This window comes from Temnothorax curvispinosus, unplaced genomic scaffold (assembly GCF_003070985.1).
Source record: "Temnothorax curvispinosus isolate PA1 unplaced genomic scaffold, ASM307098v1 QBEX01009742.1, whole genome shotgun sequence".
Lineage (NCBI taxonomy): Eukaryota > Metazoa > Arthropoda > Insecta > Hymenoptera > Formicidae > Temnothorax > Temnothorax curvispinosus.
In genome coordinates, this window is record NW_020219522.1 from 38967 (window position 1) to 56301 (window position 17335).

At 44.2% G+C, this 17335-nt stretch overlaps 1 protein-coding gene across 3 annotated transcripts; it reads right to left on the minus strand.

Moving 5' to 3' along the window:
* Positions 1-775: 775 nt before the first annotated feature.
* On the minus strand, positions 776-15938 carry LOC112459332 (excitatory amino acid transporter 1-like). 3 transcript variants are annotated; one of them, XM_025023368.1, is made up of 8 exons: positions 15837-15938; positions 12733-13844; positions 5063-5460; positions 4032-4220; positions 3729-3912; positions 2944-3372; positions 2729-2863; positions 776-2654 (listed from the first exon to the last, which is right to left on the minus strand). In XM_025023368.1, exons 2-8 carry the CDS (start codon positions 12750-12752, stop codon positions 2504-2506), a joined length of 1506 nt encoding a protein of 501 aa, XP_024879136.1. In that variant the 5' UTR covers positions 12753-13844; positions 15837-15938; the 3' UTR covers positions 776-2503. The 3 variants fall into 3 exon arrangements, with proteins under 3 accessions (XP_024879136.1, XP_024879138.1, XP_024879137.1); XM_025023370.1 differs by lacking the exon at positions 15837-15938 and adding an exon at positions 15585-15702; XM_025023369.1 differs by lacking the exon at positions 15837-15938 and adding an exon at positions 15580-15702.
* Positions 15939-17335: the final 1397 nt, after the last annotated feature.

Below are 17335 nucleotides of genomic sequence, written 5' to 3' on the forward strand. Positions count from 1 at the left end.
TGAGGCTCAAACAAATCACATTAATTACTATCAAAGAGAATAGTAATCTCTGAAAGATGGAGAGAACAAATGTATAGAGAACCTTTAATAAAAAGAAAATATTAATACATGCATTTATATAACTATTGTTAGATAAATACTAACTTGACAGCTTTGCGATGAATATCTACCGCATGAATTATTTCCTTACGAATTGTAATCTCTGGCTGAAAATGAGCGTCGAGCGAGAAATGGCACCTTTGCAGCACGTTAATTGAAATCGTGTGTGGCAGCATTCGAATGCGTCGCATTCATTCCGGCCGTTTAAATAAAATGTTAATTAATAAAACGTTTAGTAGATTCACGTTACATGCAAAATAAATGCTATAAACTGTACATTTACTTTTAATTAACGCATAAAAAATGCCGTATTCAAATACGCCGCATTCTGGCCGTTTAAATAAAACATTAATTAAAACATTTAGTAGATTTACGTCACATACAAAATAAATACTACACATTTCATTTTTATTTAGCACATAAAAAATCGCGTTCTTTTTAGCCTCACCTGCAGGTTCCATTTGCGATATGATGCAAAAATTTTAACGAATCATTTTTCTTGTTGATCATTTTCGTTAATTATATAATACAATATATATGATATATGTATAATTATATAATACATATATATACGAATATAACGACATGTCCACCAAACTTACGTTTCCCTTTTAGATAAATCTGGAAAGAGTTCCGCGAAAAATTAACAAAAGGATCTTCGACCAAAAAATTTGCGTGATAGATCAGATAATTTGTTTATTAATCATTTTGTTATTTTTTCCACATAATTTTTTTACATGCCGCGCGAAGACATAATAATTTAGCGGTCATCCTTGTTATGCCAAATGATAAAAGGGTGTAAAGAAAGAAGTGTTTCAACCCTTAAGTACGGATTTTGCTTTTCGTCGTTTGATATATGCTCAACGGTTGAACGCGTGTTTTTTGAAACGTTTTTACATTTTTGTGTCACGGAATTTTTTTTCTTATCGCGCGAAGAAACATGTAAAATGCAGGGACTTGCATGGTTGCATGCCCGTTTTCTCAATCGAGGAGCTATGGAGGCGTGAGATGATCAACGTTGCTTCATACTTAAGGGTCAAGTCCCACAGTAGATTGTTGCTAATGGCATCGAACTCATTAAGTTTGCTTTTATTCGCTGAATATCAGTAGGTGTAAAAACTACCTTCGAGATACGATGGTAATAATGTATGGCACGAACTGCGCGACGATATTTTTTAATATATAATCGCCGCGCGGAATAATATGCGCGAGCAACGTTACATACGTAATTCTCGTTTCTATTGTCCTATATAAAAATAATAAGACTCTTGAGACTCTTTGTCGTGTCAGATAATGATAAAGTCAATTTCTCAGAGCACCGTTTCGCTTTTTATGAATCTTTTACGAGTTCCGCAATCTTAAATGCATAATCATCCGAAGAAACGTAGATAACTCGCGGAAGAAAAAACCGGACTGCGAATTATGCGGCTCGAACGAAATGTAACGTGTTGTATACGTTGCAGTATCTTGTAAGCGTAATTCTTGTCAAACGCAAAAATGGAAGACAAATATACATATACATATATAAGCATATATATATATGCTTATATATTTTACAAGCAAATTCACTAATTAATGGGGCCTACAATTTCTAAAGTTAAAAAAAAATTAGTTTCAAACATAACTTATATTCCAAAATCATCTGTAGAACGCTCGTTGCTCGCACCGCGAGCTACGTGTTAGTAACTGACGTGTGACTGCCCTATTGTTACGTATATTTATATTTTGTATCGCGGAATGGATGTCAATTAAGTGACTACGAAAGTAATTTTTCTCTTTATAGTACTTGCATACGCATAACTGAATGAAGAAATTCGCGCGCCCTCATTGCATTCCGCGTGTATTTGTCGCAGATATGGCATTATGATACGGTACAGTTGATTGCTCCCTTCGTTCGTAGTCTGGTTCGCATATAGGGTAATTAATACTAAACTGATTATTTGACTAATATAAAAGCGGAACACTGAGTACGCAAGAACACTTCGTCAGGATCGCATCTCGCGATCGTCGACCGTCGTTATACGATTGAAAATGTAGATACCCGTCAACGGCGTTATATATATTCCTCAAAATTCTAGGATAACTTATAAAAAACTTTAAAAGAAATTAGAAATCTCAGACATGACACGGCTGTAACAAGTAATATCATGTTGTCGTCCATAAATTTATTTATATTCTCTTAATCCTAATTTTTAATTTTAATTCATTTACTCGTATATATTCTTAAATCCTCGGATTTGACTCCGACTCTTGCAAGCTCAAGAAATTATGGCAACATTCCAACGATAAGCCGCGCGATAAGTGTCGATATGTTTGCCGTGGATGATCCGATCCTCCGATCGCGAAGCGGTTTCGTAATCGTCGGTCGAGGAGACACGGTTTAACGATTAACGAACGTCCCAGCTCATATCGACGTGGTCGCGTGGCAATCGGCTCCGTTTTGCGTTTGCTGCGTGGTGTGCGGCAATGCCGCGAGTTCGTTCCTGCTGAGATGCTGAACGATCCCCGCGCCGAGTGAGTCACCGATAACGTTCACGGTCGTTCTACATCGATCTCTGCAAATGCAAACACATCGCGCACATTAAAGATGCTCTTTGTAATCCCGATTGTATCGTAAGCGAGGACTTACAGTAACCAATCGACCGCGATGATTAAGAAGACATCGTTGGCCGGAAGTCGCACCGTGTCCAACACCATCACCATGGTCACTAGGCCGGCCTGCGGAATTCCAGCCGCACCGATACTGGCGGCGGTCGCCGTGATACTAGAAAAAGTATTAGATGCAACAGATAGACCAAATTAGAAACGCAAATCTTTCTTCGCGAGATGAATAAAAGTACTCACCTTATCGCTACCAGCTGTCCGAAGGAAAGGGCGACTTTACGCACTTGCGCAATGAAAATGGCAGCTACAGCTTCGTACAAGGCGGTACCGTCCATGTTCACGGTAGCGCCTATTGGCATGACGAATCTGCTGACACGCGGATCGATGCCGTTTTTCTCTTCGAGACAGCTGATGGCCAGCGGCAGGGTCGCCGAGCTCGAAGATGTGCCGAAGGCAGTGACGAGCGCCTCTGCCATGTGCGATATGTAGACATATGGATTCTTCTTTGTAAGAAGGAAGTACATCCCAGGCAGCACTAGGAAGCCATGTATGAGTAAGGCGACCAACACGGTCAGAAAATACATCCCAAGCTGGCCGACTATCTCTTCGAGCGATTTCATTTCCGTGATCTTTGAAGCGACCAGGGAGAGCACACCGAGCGGCGACAGCCTACGTAACATACGGAAATATTCTCGAGATTCTTAATTCGAAGGCGATTTTGAGGGATATTTCAGAAAATTGAAAAGAAAAAAATTGGAAACAAATTTATAAATAAGTAAAATAGCAGTATGTCAAATCGAAAAGTTCGATAAGACATATAATCAAGATTAATGATAATAAGAATTTAAAAAATTAATAAATCAAAGTTGATAAATTTCTAAAATTGATCTATAGTCGAGATGACACGATAGAATTATCACGACAGAATTGATCACGCGATCACGATGGTTACGTAACGATTATGCGAGTCTTTCTTGAGAAAATTAATGCGTTTCGAGAAACGGATGTTTATTTGCGAGTCTTACCATATCACCCAGTTGGTGATCAGCATCATAGCGCCGGATAGCGAGTCGAAGAAGTTCAACAGTGGCTTCGCTTTCGGTCCCATTTTACCGAGGGTGATGCCCAACACCGTCGCGAAGACGACGAGTCCGAGGATGTTGGAGCCCGAGACTACTTTCTCCTCCAATTCCCATTCATCCATGGGAACTAATAGGCAACATTAATTTAAACGTGATATTTACGGGTAAAAATAACTTAAAAAATTGGTCGAAATTTGCTATTTGATTTAATTGAAAATATTCTTCTATCGCTAAAGTGATTATTACCACTGGAATTCTCGGGTAGCTTGGGCTCGGTTCGATGTTGGGCGATACACGCTTGAACCAAATTTGGCGGAAACATGTTGCGCACTAGGTCCATCAACGTGTCGATAGTGGAAACGTTTTGCGCCGGCCTTTTGCTTTCCTGTGCGGAACTCCCGACACCAGGTTGGATCGACATGACGAGAATTATACCTAAGATCATAGTTTAACCGACAACTGTTATGCGCTTTCGGCAGTTGGATATTTCGCATTTTTGTCATTCATTTAATCAATCGCGGGGGCAAACGAGCGACGAATAACCTTAGCGGTCGCAATAAAAAATCGGCAAGATAAGTGCGGTGACACAATGACGAGAAATAGAAACTGTTCAGCTGGCGCGATATAATGCTGCAAAAAGAAGAAGAGGGAAAAGTGCGATACGTAAGCAAAGAGTTTCAAGTTATAACCGGTCTAATCTCCGGACTAACGCAATATAAAACGTCATATTTTTCCGACGTTGCAAAATATTGTAAAGCAGCGCGAACTCTCCGCGATAATGTCGCCGAGTAATCTGCCGCTAATTTGTGTTGTCTGTCGCGTCGTTCGCGCTCGATTCTCCGCTCGGTCGTGCGCGTTAATTAACCGAGATGAGTCACGAGAATTCAGGGCTATCAGGCGCATTCCCTCCGCGACCAGATATGTAAATGCCGGCGGGTACTGTTGCGCGGCATCTGCCGCATCGCGTTTACCGTTTCTGAGAAATGCATCATTGCCCGCGCGCTGTCGCGACGACGATGCGACGAGACGCCACGATCCCTTGAACGCGATTCGCGCCACTGATGTGAGCAATCGTATCATTTAACCTCGTTATTTAAAACGTTAAACGCATATCCAACTGTACGCGAAAATACGCAATCGTATTGAGCTTTCCGTATTAATTATGCTTATATCTGGACGGAGGTTTCTTCAGCCTTATCGCTCGGCTTTTATTCTTCGCGATACAAAATAATCTTGAACTCGTCGCGACGAGCTAAATCAGGCTTTTTTTCACTGACCTAATATAACCGCGCAGATGGTCGTAGCCATGTAATAGCCAATCGCGCGAGCGCCGATCCTGCCGCTGAGCGACAGATCGAGCGAGCCGATGGCCGACACCAGACTCGAGATAATCAACGGCAGGATCAAGCTCTTGAGCATCCGCAGGAACAGGTCGCCGAAGTAATTGATGTACATGATCTCGCGGGGCGTCCATTTCTCCCGCGTGGTTCGCAATATGATGCCGAGTACCACGCCGCCGACAACGCCGGAGACTGTAAGTATAGTTAGCGCGTTATGGCCCAGACATGATCGCACCTTCTGCCCCCTGGTCTGCGGCCTCTTGCTGGGTTCTTGGGGGTAATACGAGCTCCTCTCCTTGATTCTGCCCTGATTCTCCGTCCCCGATAGCGGTGACCTGGAACGCATTGATAACGTTTTCAACTTTTACAACTCTTCTCTCTTCACGGCAAAATTCTTTTTCCCTTTGAAAATTCGATCATTTTCACTATGAACGTTTTGTCAGGATATTGCTTCGTAGATTCATTATTATAAATAACTCACTAATAACGCGTAAATCTTGAAAGATACGAACTTTAATGCCTTTTAAAACTACGCAAATTGTTTCTATTATATGTATATATTATTTCCTGAGTTTCGAGACGATCTCTCGCGAAAAGATACAGTTATATATAATATAACACCCACATATTTCATCTAATTTGAAAGATAGATACTCTGTCTGGCACTCGACGTGTAAACGTGCCGGCTTCGAGATGACTGCTGTAACATACAGCAGCAGATGCTCGAAGAGTTAATATTCCTCGCAATAAACGTGACTTTTTCGTATTTTCCATATACCTTGAAAAACTGATAACAATGACATAAAACTCTTTGTAATGGGTGTCTATTCTTACATGTTGACAGGCAATATAACTATACGTTTAATACGTCGGAAAATTTTTTTGTTTTATGTTACATAGATAATATTTCTCCCAAATTACACCAACAAAATCATATAGTAATCTCCGGCGAATTTATAATCACTTACGGGATATTCATGGTTAATTCCAATATCAACCTTAGCGTTAGCTTTGAAAACATAGGATTTTTATTTCTATATAAACACGTTTATTTGTGATCGACGTAAGTTAACTAATGAGTCTTTTATTACCTTTTACGTAACGCTTATCTCTTATCGTAATTATCTCATATAACGTTGCAAAAATTAAATCAAAATATAGTTTAATAAATAGCCTTTAAAATTTGCATATCTAGGTTTTACGAAATTTATTTATTGTTATTTTCGTCATGATTATTACGATCGTCCGATACAATATTTTCTGTTCTCGCGTCTCGCTCGAAATCGTAAATAAATTTCGCTTACCCTGTTCCGTCAGCGTCCATAATACTCGTACCAGGAATATATAAAACGATTTATAAAATAATCACGAGAATTTAGTCTGCGAAATTAATACCTCATAGCATCGTTGAATATCGCGAAACGAATTACACTTGGAATATACAAAACAATTTATAAAATAATCATGAGAATTTAGTCTGCGAAATTAATATCTTAATTATAACATCGCTAAATATCGCGAAACAATTGCATTTGAAATATTTTCATTTCTGCACTACTCTCAATTCCCGGACAATCGTACGGTTTATCTCAACACTTAGCACTCTTTTATGGTATGTAGATCTAAGATTAACGCACACGGTTTGCACGTTTCCCGATTGTTGGCAGCGGCACTTCACACGACAACGCGTGGCTATAAACAATTCTTCTTAAAACTCAGATTTATCGAACCTGGCACCTTTCGAGGATTACCGGCCTCTTCCGCAGTTAACTGGGAACTGTTTTAAACCATCGACTATTTCAAGCGACACAAGGTTTCAAATCTTCTAATTCTCTGAAGTGCACATAATGCAATCTCAGCAGCGTCCACGAAGAAACATAGCCAGAAGATAACCGCATAAGAAGCGCGCGCTTTGTCATGCAGAAAAAGAGAGATGCAAGATATTTCCAATTCGAAATCGGAAAAGTAATACGATTATGCTGATCGATTAGGATTCGATTAAGGCTTGGATAGTAGAAAAATCATCGCTGCCAAGGCGAATCGTCTTTATCGCGATACAGTACGTCAGACAATTAAGGAAGTATCGACAGCACCCACGCGCGTTGCACTTACAAAAGACGAGAAATTGCACTGCGAATTGTCATCGCAGGAACTCTTAACATATTGCAAGATAACGAACTGTCGTTCTCCTATTGGAGAACGTCGCTGTTATGTATTTGCGCCAATTAAGAATGTATTTTTATTATTACGTTATATTATGTGCTTGCTAATACGAAGCTGTTACGGAATTAACCGGATCAAGCGAATGATAAGCTTTATATAGTGTCGCGCTTATTGCTTTAATTCGACAATACAGAGCAGGTGCAGCAAATACACGTGGAAAACAAATTAATTTGTCGTCTTAAAATGCAAACGATGCTTTCTCTTTTTTTTCTTTTTTTTTATTAAAAACCAACACTTTCAATTGCTAATTTTCATTAGATTTCATACAATATTTTTGGAGAATAAAACGCGATCAACTGAAACATGAAGGAATCTCTGATTATTTATAGACGTCGGCGCTACGCTGTGTGGTGTTTCCATGTGGCATAAATAAATACGTCTCGCGTATGCAACCACACGACTTTTGTAATAACTCAAGTTCTAGCAGTTTTTACGATCCGAGCGATGCGATTAAGTAAAACACAAAATTCGTCCCACGCGGTTATGCGGCGTGACGGCGTGTAAAGGAACGTATAAGGCAATGGAGGTGAACCGTGAGCCCATTTGCATGAGCAGCTGAAAGGAGAGTTATTAGAACACGAATACGCACAACTTGTCAATGGTCTATCTTTGTCAATTATCAATTCTTAGGATTAGGCGAAAACCGTCATTGTAAAATGTCACCGACCCCCGATGGCAAGTATCTCGCACGTGCCATTCAAAAACCGGATAGAGATGCGTATGTCAGCGTGAGTTTTTTTATCCGCGATTGCGTCATCGATCAAGGACACGGGCACGTCTATCTAACGCTCGTTACGAAAGGACGGTGTTGCGTCCTAATACCAATGGTCGCCGATGATGTCATCGATGTTAATATAACATCGCCCAATAAATCTTGATTTCGGTTATTTTGTCGGCAGGGAATGGATATCAGATTACTCGTGTAACTTAACAAGTGGAACGCTCGGAGGCTGCAGCGTGGACCGGGACGTTGAAAACCCGGGGCGGTCTCCGCCAAGTTCTCTCGCGAGCGTCTCGAAGATCTTCCGGGTCTACACGCGAGTCGCGAATGTTATAGGTACGCGCGGCGCGGCGGCGTGACCGTAAACCGGTGCGTGACACCGCTCGAGCCCATTCGAACGTCATTTCTCGCGTGGCTCGCGTTAATAACAAGAAGAAGGAGGATCGCAATGTCGAGCGGTGACAAATTCCCAGGCTAACGAAGCCTTTGGCTACACGGTAACGATGGCGAGCGCGATAGTCGCGCACGCGACGTGGGCGTTCGTCATGGATCGTTTCGCGGATGTTTCCATTATTTCCGTCTCTCGTACCGAAGTTCCGGCGCAAACCCGTCGCGCCGAGATGGTAACGTCACGGGGGAGAGGATCGTGACCTACTTCTCTGTTCTTACTGACACACTGGCCGGTATTTTTATCTTATCGTCAAGAATTCTCTAAACAGCTCTGTACTTCGACACGACTCTGGTCCGGGATTTTTCCATCAAATTTCGCAACGCGATGAATACAGCGAGTGTGAGTTCCCGCGATGAATGAGAATGTCGAGGTAAACGGACGACGCGACGTATGAGATGAGTTTTAATTGCGCCAGTTAATTCGTCGATAGCGCGACACAATGCTCGGCGCATAACGTCATTCGCAGATGCTGTATGACACGATTAGCCTCACGCGACCGTTGAAAAATAATCCGGACATTCCGGACTCGCGGACAGATGGGAAAACATCGTCCCTGAGAATTAATGTCAGGCTACGATGATAGATCCCGGCGCGTTTCCGGCCAAGTTACTCTATATATAGTTTCGCATTGTACGGTTTTTTTCCGCGGTTTTATATTACGGTTAATCGACAACATTCATGAATTGCACTGAATACCGAGTTAAAGGGTATCACCTTGCCGCGTGTTCGACGCGCTCGTCTCGAATAACGGTCAATTGGAATCTTTTTCGTTTAACGAGATATATGACGTCGGAAGTAAAAATTTCACGGCTCTTGAACAAATGCCGCCATATGTATTTCGCGGAAAGCATAAAATCGGCGATCGGCTTGGCAGAGCAAGTATCCTTTGCGGCTACGCTATTAAAGTAGCCGCAAGCTGGTTAGAATGGATTAGCGCGGAAGAATTAAGCGTGGTTAGAAATAAGAATAATAAGTAGCCGCAATTTGTGTGTTAGAAGAGATCAGCGTGAAAGAGATAATTAAGCATAGTTAGAAACGGGAATAATGCAGACCCCCTCGCGCCGCGCCGCCTCTCTCACGCTCCAGTTTTTAATTGCCCCAAATATAAAGCGAAGCGACGAATGGATGAATAAATCAATAGAGCACAGGTATTAATTGGAATCGAGCTGTTGCAGAATGACACGCGGGCATCGTGCTAAATACTCAATCCCTCGACGTTGGCTCGGGCTAAAAGTTCCAAAATTATCTTCGGCAAACAACTTGTTGAATACGCGCTTACGTAAGAAGTTGCACACAGAAGATTTACTATGCTAGATCTCTCCCTTCGTTCCTCTCTTTCTCTCTTTCTCTTGTTTATTTTGAAAAGCCAACGTCATTATTGGACGTAAGCCTAAAAAGATTTTCTGTACTACTCATAATCTCGTTGATGCTTAATATTTCATTCACGGAAAGGAAGAAGAGACGGAAAGAGATAAGGAAAGATGTAAAGGTAGAATTTCTTACTTCGTCAATATTTGCTTCGAATTTTGACGTCTCGGTTTTGACTTTTTTGCATAGTCATTAAGTAAAGAACGTGCGCGTCGAAATGATGTCTAATTTCAGATGTTGTACGGCCGACGGGTAAAAACTTCCATAAAAACCATGCAGCCTTTTGACTTTTTGTATCTTTACCGCCTGTCCTTCTGCATTTGAATTGAATAATTAGCACGCAAACTACGGTAACCGGTTTTACATGGCACGTATTACGCGCGTGCACATTGTAACCGACATCTGTACGGACGATCGGAAGCTGCAAACCTTTGATGAAAAGCGAAATCATAGGAGGAAAGAATGTCTTAATCTCGCGACGTTAGGAACCTTATATCGAAGCATTCGTTATCCCGAGTCAATATGATGAACCGATTATAAGAGTAGGTAATTCTATACGCAAGATCTCTCACGCGATATAAAAATAAACGAAGACGGCACGCGTCTAGTCTGCTAAATCAAATTCTATCGACTGTGGTGATCGCACGAGATAAGAGATACATTTGCAGTTGTAGCGCTTAACGCGATAGAGGCGGAGCACGTATTTCCTTATCAGCAGTAAGGATATACGTGTGCAGCTTCTATGTCGCTCACAGTTTCGCATTCGCGATAATACATTTCATTGGCGTATACCCAGCGGATCGTGTCTCAAGCTCGCACTTCTCATTCAACTATAAGTTTTGTTAATCATACATTTCGTTGTTTTTAACTCTTTCTCAATCTATTCTTAGCCCTCCCCTTTTTTATATTTCTTTTTGTAATCGAGCAGCCTACGTCACTAGATTTCAGAATACAATTTGGGCGGTTTACGATTTGCACGAAATTTTTTACAATCTTTTATACCAGGCAACGTAAAAGAGAAGTGAAAAAGCAAAATGCGTGTGTGTGTACAGGCCATGCGTATCAGAATGCACGATACGTGACATAAAGCTATAAATAAAATTTTTTTGCCAATTGTGATCTGTGTCGTCTAAAAGAGGCACGTCCTCTCGAGACGAGAAGCTCATCGACGGAACGCACCGTCGCGGAAGCTGTATCTCTACGCACATTCTCATTAGAATTGGCGATGATTTCTTATGCGCTGCGCGCGCGCGCGCGCGCGGGCGCAACCGTCTTCTCCTCTCTGTTCCTTATCACAAAGAACGGGCTTAACAATGATTTAATGAGCAGCCGTCGAGCACCCGTACCCGCTGTTGCCATTATGGAATTCTGTGCCAATGAATCTCGCTGCCGCTGAATACGATATACGACGGCGGCGTATAATGGATCAACTGCATATATACACGCAGGGTGACTTCCATTCACCGCGCGAATACTCGTCGTTGAAATGCGATTTTGCCATTTTTAATAGCGAGTTGCAGTGATTAAATTACGTAAAATATCTCGTCTTAATCTTCAGATACATAAATCGAACTATCGACATGCTATTTATATATCAGGCGGTGTAATATGAGATAAACGCGTATTACGTGTCTTTTTTTCTTATAATGTTTATTTTCTAATCGTTGCGATATTTTTTTGCTGTGACAGTCGCGCAGCGAACGATTAGAAGTTTAAACATATCCTATCGCGATAAAATATGCGTCAAGTTACGATGATTTTTAATCGCTTTACACGTTTCAGCTTAACTCTAAATTATTGTTCAGTATATAATTAGTACGTCATTAACTTCTACTATGACTAGAATGACTAGATCGTAACTCTTCATTTACGATTTAATCACTAAATCGTAAATAAAAAGTTACGACCTTTTCATATTCATGGTAGAAGTTAATGATATACTAATTTAAAATTTAGCTTAAATACGATTAAATCGTCGTAACTTGCTAACTCGCGCATATTTTATCACGACTATCGCGTGAGACGTAGCAAAAAATATCATGGGAAATAAAATTATAAGAGAGAAAGTGAGAGACATGCGATATCATCACGAGACAAAATTGAAATTGGTCCTCCTATACGTGTTATTTATTAGCAAAATTAAAATCCATTTAATTAGGCCTAAAAGTCAACATGCAACCTAAATAAACCAATACGAATAATTTATATTTTGCCACGTGTCAAGTGTGTGCACGCAAAAAGGTGATAATTCTTAGAATTAAAAGTATTAAAAAATGCTATAAAGATAATATACACATAAAAGTCTGGAAAAATAACGCTAATCAACTGCCAAACAATTTGAGAGATTGAAACGTTCATACTTATATTTCAAATATCAAAAAACACATTCGAATGAAATAATATGTGAAAAAACTGTTTTTAAAGTTGATTTCTTAAAATTGTCTTTATCGAAAATTACGTGACATTTTTTTATAGGTCTAGACTCCAAATTTCGGGGGAAAAAGGGGGGCAACTGGGTCAAGAGATTCAAATGGCAGAGGGTAAAGTTTATTTGATACACACGTGTCGCATATGGTTATCAGCAGTCTGATGATGATAGCTCATCATAATAAAATGTAAAACAATCCAAACAAATGACCGAGCAGTTGCGTCAGAATATAAGAAGGAAAAAATCCGTTTCGAGAATGATATTCGCGTACTGTGTGAGCAAATGCAAACTTGATCAAGATATCGCCGTTTATCAATCATCAATCGCGTCGTTTACAAGTCACAGGGGCAATCGTTAAAGCGACGAGAGGAAATAAAAATAGCGACATTTCACGTGATTGGAGAGATCGTACTTACAGCTCGCTTGCCACTTCCATGATGCGCTTCCTGCGTCCTGTGTGTTCCAATGAGAACCGCGCTCGGCAATCGTTTACATAGAGCGTTCACTTCCAGTTAGCCGGAAGCGGCGGGCGTCCCGATGGGGAAGAGAATCGCCGGAGCTGGATCGTCGAGGGGCACTAAGAGCGAATTTGCCTGCCTCTCTCTCCCCCTCTGTCACTCTCGAGCCGCCGTTTCTTCTCTGAGTGAAACGCCGAGGTGGTGACGCTCGCGGCGCGATTTAAGCCGAGAGGGATGAGACGCGATGGAGGACAAAGGAAAAAAAATGAGATCGAGGACAGGCGCGCGTGGATGACGGGGATGAAGGATTAGATGCTCCAACGTTGATTAAGCGCTAAATCCCGACCGGCCTTTTTTTCTCTCTCTCTTTCTCTCTCTCTCTTTCTTTCTTTTTCTCTCTTCCTTCTTCCGACTCGCGCCAGAATTTTCTGACTCGTCGACGCGATTCGGCCGATCGGAAGCTGACGAGCGGCGAGCGGCGTAACGGCGCGCACGAACTGGATGGACACGCTGGGTATCTCGTTAGCCAGGAGAGGATGTATGCTGATGGGGCTCTCAATCTGTGCCACCTTGGGTGGTACGATTACGCTATGGCGATCTCCCCCTACGACGATCTCTTCCTGCCGCTACCGGCTCTAGCCTATCATCGCGATATACTGTTACGAATACGCGCGCGCTGCATGCGGCGGCTACGACCCCATCGGAAGCCACCGGCCAGGTCCCTATTGTTTGTCGGCGGTTTGTCCACTCGATTATGACGATCCAGCGGTGTCCGCGGACGGCGGGGGTGATTCTACTCCCGTTTCGGCTACGCTCGACGTGCCCCTCGCTCGGAAAACGAGCCTTCCCTCTCCGTCTACTCTCTCACTCTCTTCTCTCCTTCCTCCTTCGAACGTCACTCCCGTTGTTAACCCTTTGACGACACGAGGATGCTACTTCGACAGATAACGACGGAGACAGCCCTTGGAGACGGTGGGAGACACGGAAACGCAATAACCGCGAGTGCTCTTTGAGATTCGCAAGGACGATATCACGTCGATCGATGAGCAAACAGCCACCTTTGTTGTTATCTGCAACAGAACATTAACGATGTACGCTGTGATATTAATAGTAGGTACGCTGAATCTTAATATCCCTAATACTTTTTGAAACCCATACCGCAGGATTATTCCCCGCCTATATCGACGTATTTTAGCATTTATTTTTAACACCGCGCCTGTGATCAAACGCATGGATATTAATGAGCAATAATTGCCGATCGTGTTTTTACGTAACGCGCGTCGCGGAACGAGTGCTCTTCGCGAGCGCAAACAAATCCGCTTGAATACATAATCCGATGTCGTTACTGTTTACTCTTTTCGGCGTAACGCGCCCAGCGGCAGATGTGTTTGTCTCGTTAAAGCTTTGACACTTGTTATCCCGTCAATGGAAGGTGCACGTCGTCAAATTTCACGTCTTCCTTTTTACTTCAATTTATCTCCGTATTTAATATCTTAATATTACTTTATAAAGAATCTCTCCTTCTTCTCCCACCCCGTCTCTTTATTGCTCCCCCCTCTCTTTCTCTTTGAACTCTTCGATCGATGAATTCTAGTCAGCGCAACTGATGCAACACGTGCGCGGCGTGTAATCTGTTACATAACACGTTACATTTAACGTGAAAGACAAACAGCTGTTGATCCTAGAGGTAGTAAATCAATCGTAACGAAAATAGCGCATTTTATCGAATTGTACATCTCTCCCCCTTCTCAAATTCTCTCTCTCTCTCTCTCTCTCTCTCTCAAATTATTAGCAATTTGCTACAATTTCAATGATTACGAATAACTGACATTTGCTTAGAATGCCGTACTTGTCGCGTCAGAAGATTGGTAAGCGCCCTAGGCGCGATGTAATTTATTCGCTGTTATTGAGCAAATTCACACGTCGCATGCATCCGATTCGATTAGCATCGTCGGCGGCGTAGAAAACGGAACGGGTTCGGGACAAGCGACGATTACGAGGCGCGTTGAGCGGTTTGACAGCTTTAATTACGGCACAGAGAGAAAAGATCGACCGGTGAGCTAATCGCGCGGAATAGCTTCGTTTCACGCTCGGCCGGCCAGCGTTCGTCGATTCGGCGATTACCGCCTTGACTCGCGGCGCACAATCGAGCGCGGGAGAGGGATCGGGAGGCCCTAAGTGTCCCTTAACGGGTGCCCTTGCTCCAAATTTAAGCTCTCCGATTCCGCCGCCTCGTCCCTGATTAATTCCGATAACCTTCGGACCCCATAATCGTTCGCGCAGCCTTCAGAAACTTTTTTTATATAAACTTTTTTTCCCAGCGGAAGGAAATAGGATGGCGATTGCGTGGAAAAACTTTCGATCGCGCGAAAAAACGTAAAAGATCAAATTGAAGGGAACAAGACATATGAAGACATCGTCGGCGACGTCTTCGTATAGCAAGATGCATCTGCTTGGAGCGAAGTAAAACTTGAACAAGACGCGTCTGTCTGTCACGTCTCAAGCGATATAGAAAAGACACGCGTCTCTGCAAAAACACCTGTGTGTAACCAAGCCCGAGATGAATTAAGGCCGCGCGGGTGATAACTTGATTTTGCAACGCGACCGGGCATAAGTATATGGGATCTTTTCGCGAATCAATACACGAGCTCGCGTACACGAGGGAACAATCGAGGCGCGAGCAATCAGGGCGATACGCGTGCACCATCGTTCGCTGTTAAGCGGTAAACACGTCGCGCACAATTTCAAAGGGTTAGAACTTCCAGCCTTCTCTCTCGCGTATTTCACCCCCGAGGAGATACCCACCCTACCCGGGCGGTTAGTTTTTCATTCTCTTCGGCGTCGACGTCGCGGACTTTCGCGGAACAGCGTGTGCGTTTCTAAGTCATCGCGTCGAACGGCGTCGCAAAACGCTCTCGCGCACCGCTGATAAGAGGACGCAGCGACGGCCGACGACGATCGCAACGCGCATCGCGCAACTGGTCGCGTTGCGCACCGGGGGACGAACGAGCGGATGGACGAACGACGAGATTGCGTGCGTGGCGTGCGTGTACGATACATACGTCGGTGTCGCGATCGTTCGCGCTCCTGGATAACGAAGATCCCGCTTCTGCGCGCGACGCGGCGACGATCGCGAGACTGTGGAGGCGCGGCGTAAAGTTGCTTCTTTATAGCGCGAATGTGGCGGCTAGGAGAACCGCGCGCGTGTGTGTGTGATGCTCATGCCACGCGTTCGAAAAGCGCGCGAGAGGAGGGTGGAATTGGCGAGGCGGGAGAGCGCCGACGAGGAAGAGGGAAAAAGAAAGAGAGAGAGAGAGAGAGAGAGATAAATCGACGGGCAGCGCGCGATGGGCGAAGCAAAAAATCATGCTGAATCCACGCGCGTGCGTGCGTGTGCGCGCCGAGTATCCTCTCAATGATCGCCGGAGGAGAGGAGATCGCGCGCTCGCAAAGCGGAGGTCGCGCCTTTCTCCTTTCGGTGTTCCAAGCGGGCTTTTCGGGGGAGGGATACGCCATTATCATCAGGCTCGCCCTTGCCTCGCTCTCGCGTTATCCGGTGTCATCCGGTAAAAACCGGCGCGGGAAGCGAGAATCCCGCGAACCGGCGAAAAAGGGAGTGAATGACTCTCGTCGCATATACGACGGTTTTCGTGGCGTTCGCCCGGTGGGGGTTGTTTCCCTCACGAGGGGGGGGGGGGGGGGTAGAGAAGGGGGGGGGGGGAGGGGAGGGGGGGGGGGGAAGAGGACGCGCGTCCCGCGCTCGCGCTCTATATCCTCCTCCACGGCCTCCGCCACCTCCGCGACTTGGCGGCGGTCGCCATGGCGAATTCATTGTCACCCCGGATTCTATCTGGGCGCCTCTATTTCCGTCTGACGTGCGCAACGAATCGGATGTCAGGAGGTACTGCCCACGCGGCGCATATAGGATCGATAAAACGCCTCCTCCTGAAATTCGGATAAAGCGTAGGGCGCCACTGCCCGCCTTTCGCGCATCCCGAAACGTAATTTAAATCCCACGGCCACGTGTGGCGGAAAGAAGAAATTCGCGCGACGTTTTCGGCGATAACACGTGGTCGAAAAGCGAAGCGTGCGTCGCGCTCTCCCTGGCGCTTGATCCCTTCGAGAAGCCATCAGGCACCGTCGCCGAATGAAATTCGGAGAGAGCTCGCAGCATCCGCGTTTTGGCGCGCGATCGAGCGAGCGAAGAGGCCCGCCCCCGTTGAAATGAACCCTTCCTCTCTCTCTCTCTCTCTCTCTCTCTTCCTTTTTTATCGATTTTCAGAACTCGGCGTCGCGCGCGCGAGGGAGGGAAGGAAAAGGAGGGAAAGAGACGGACAATTTTGCCTTTATTTTTTTCGGTACGCCTCCACTTTGTGGAGACGCGATGCGGGAGATGAAAGATGAAACTCGTTCGTTTCGCGCCTTTGTCTCGGGCCTAACTCGCGCGATATCGCACGAGTATCTATAGCACGAGGAGAATTGCCGTATCCGGCTGCAGCCGCGAGACTACTTGGCTACACGCGCGATCCGACGCGACGCGACGCGACGGCTCGTTCTTCCT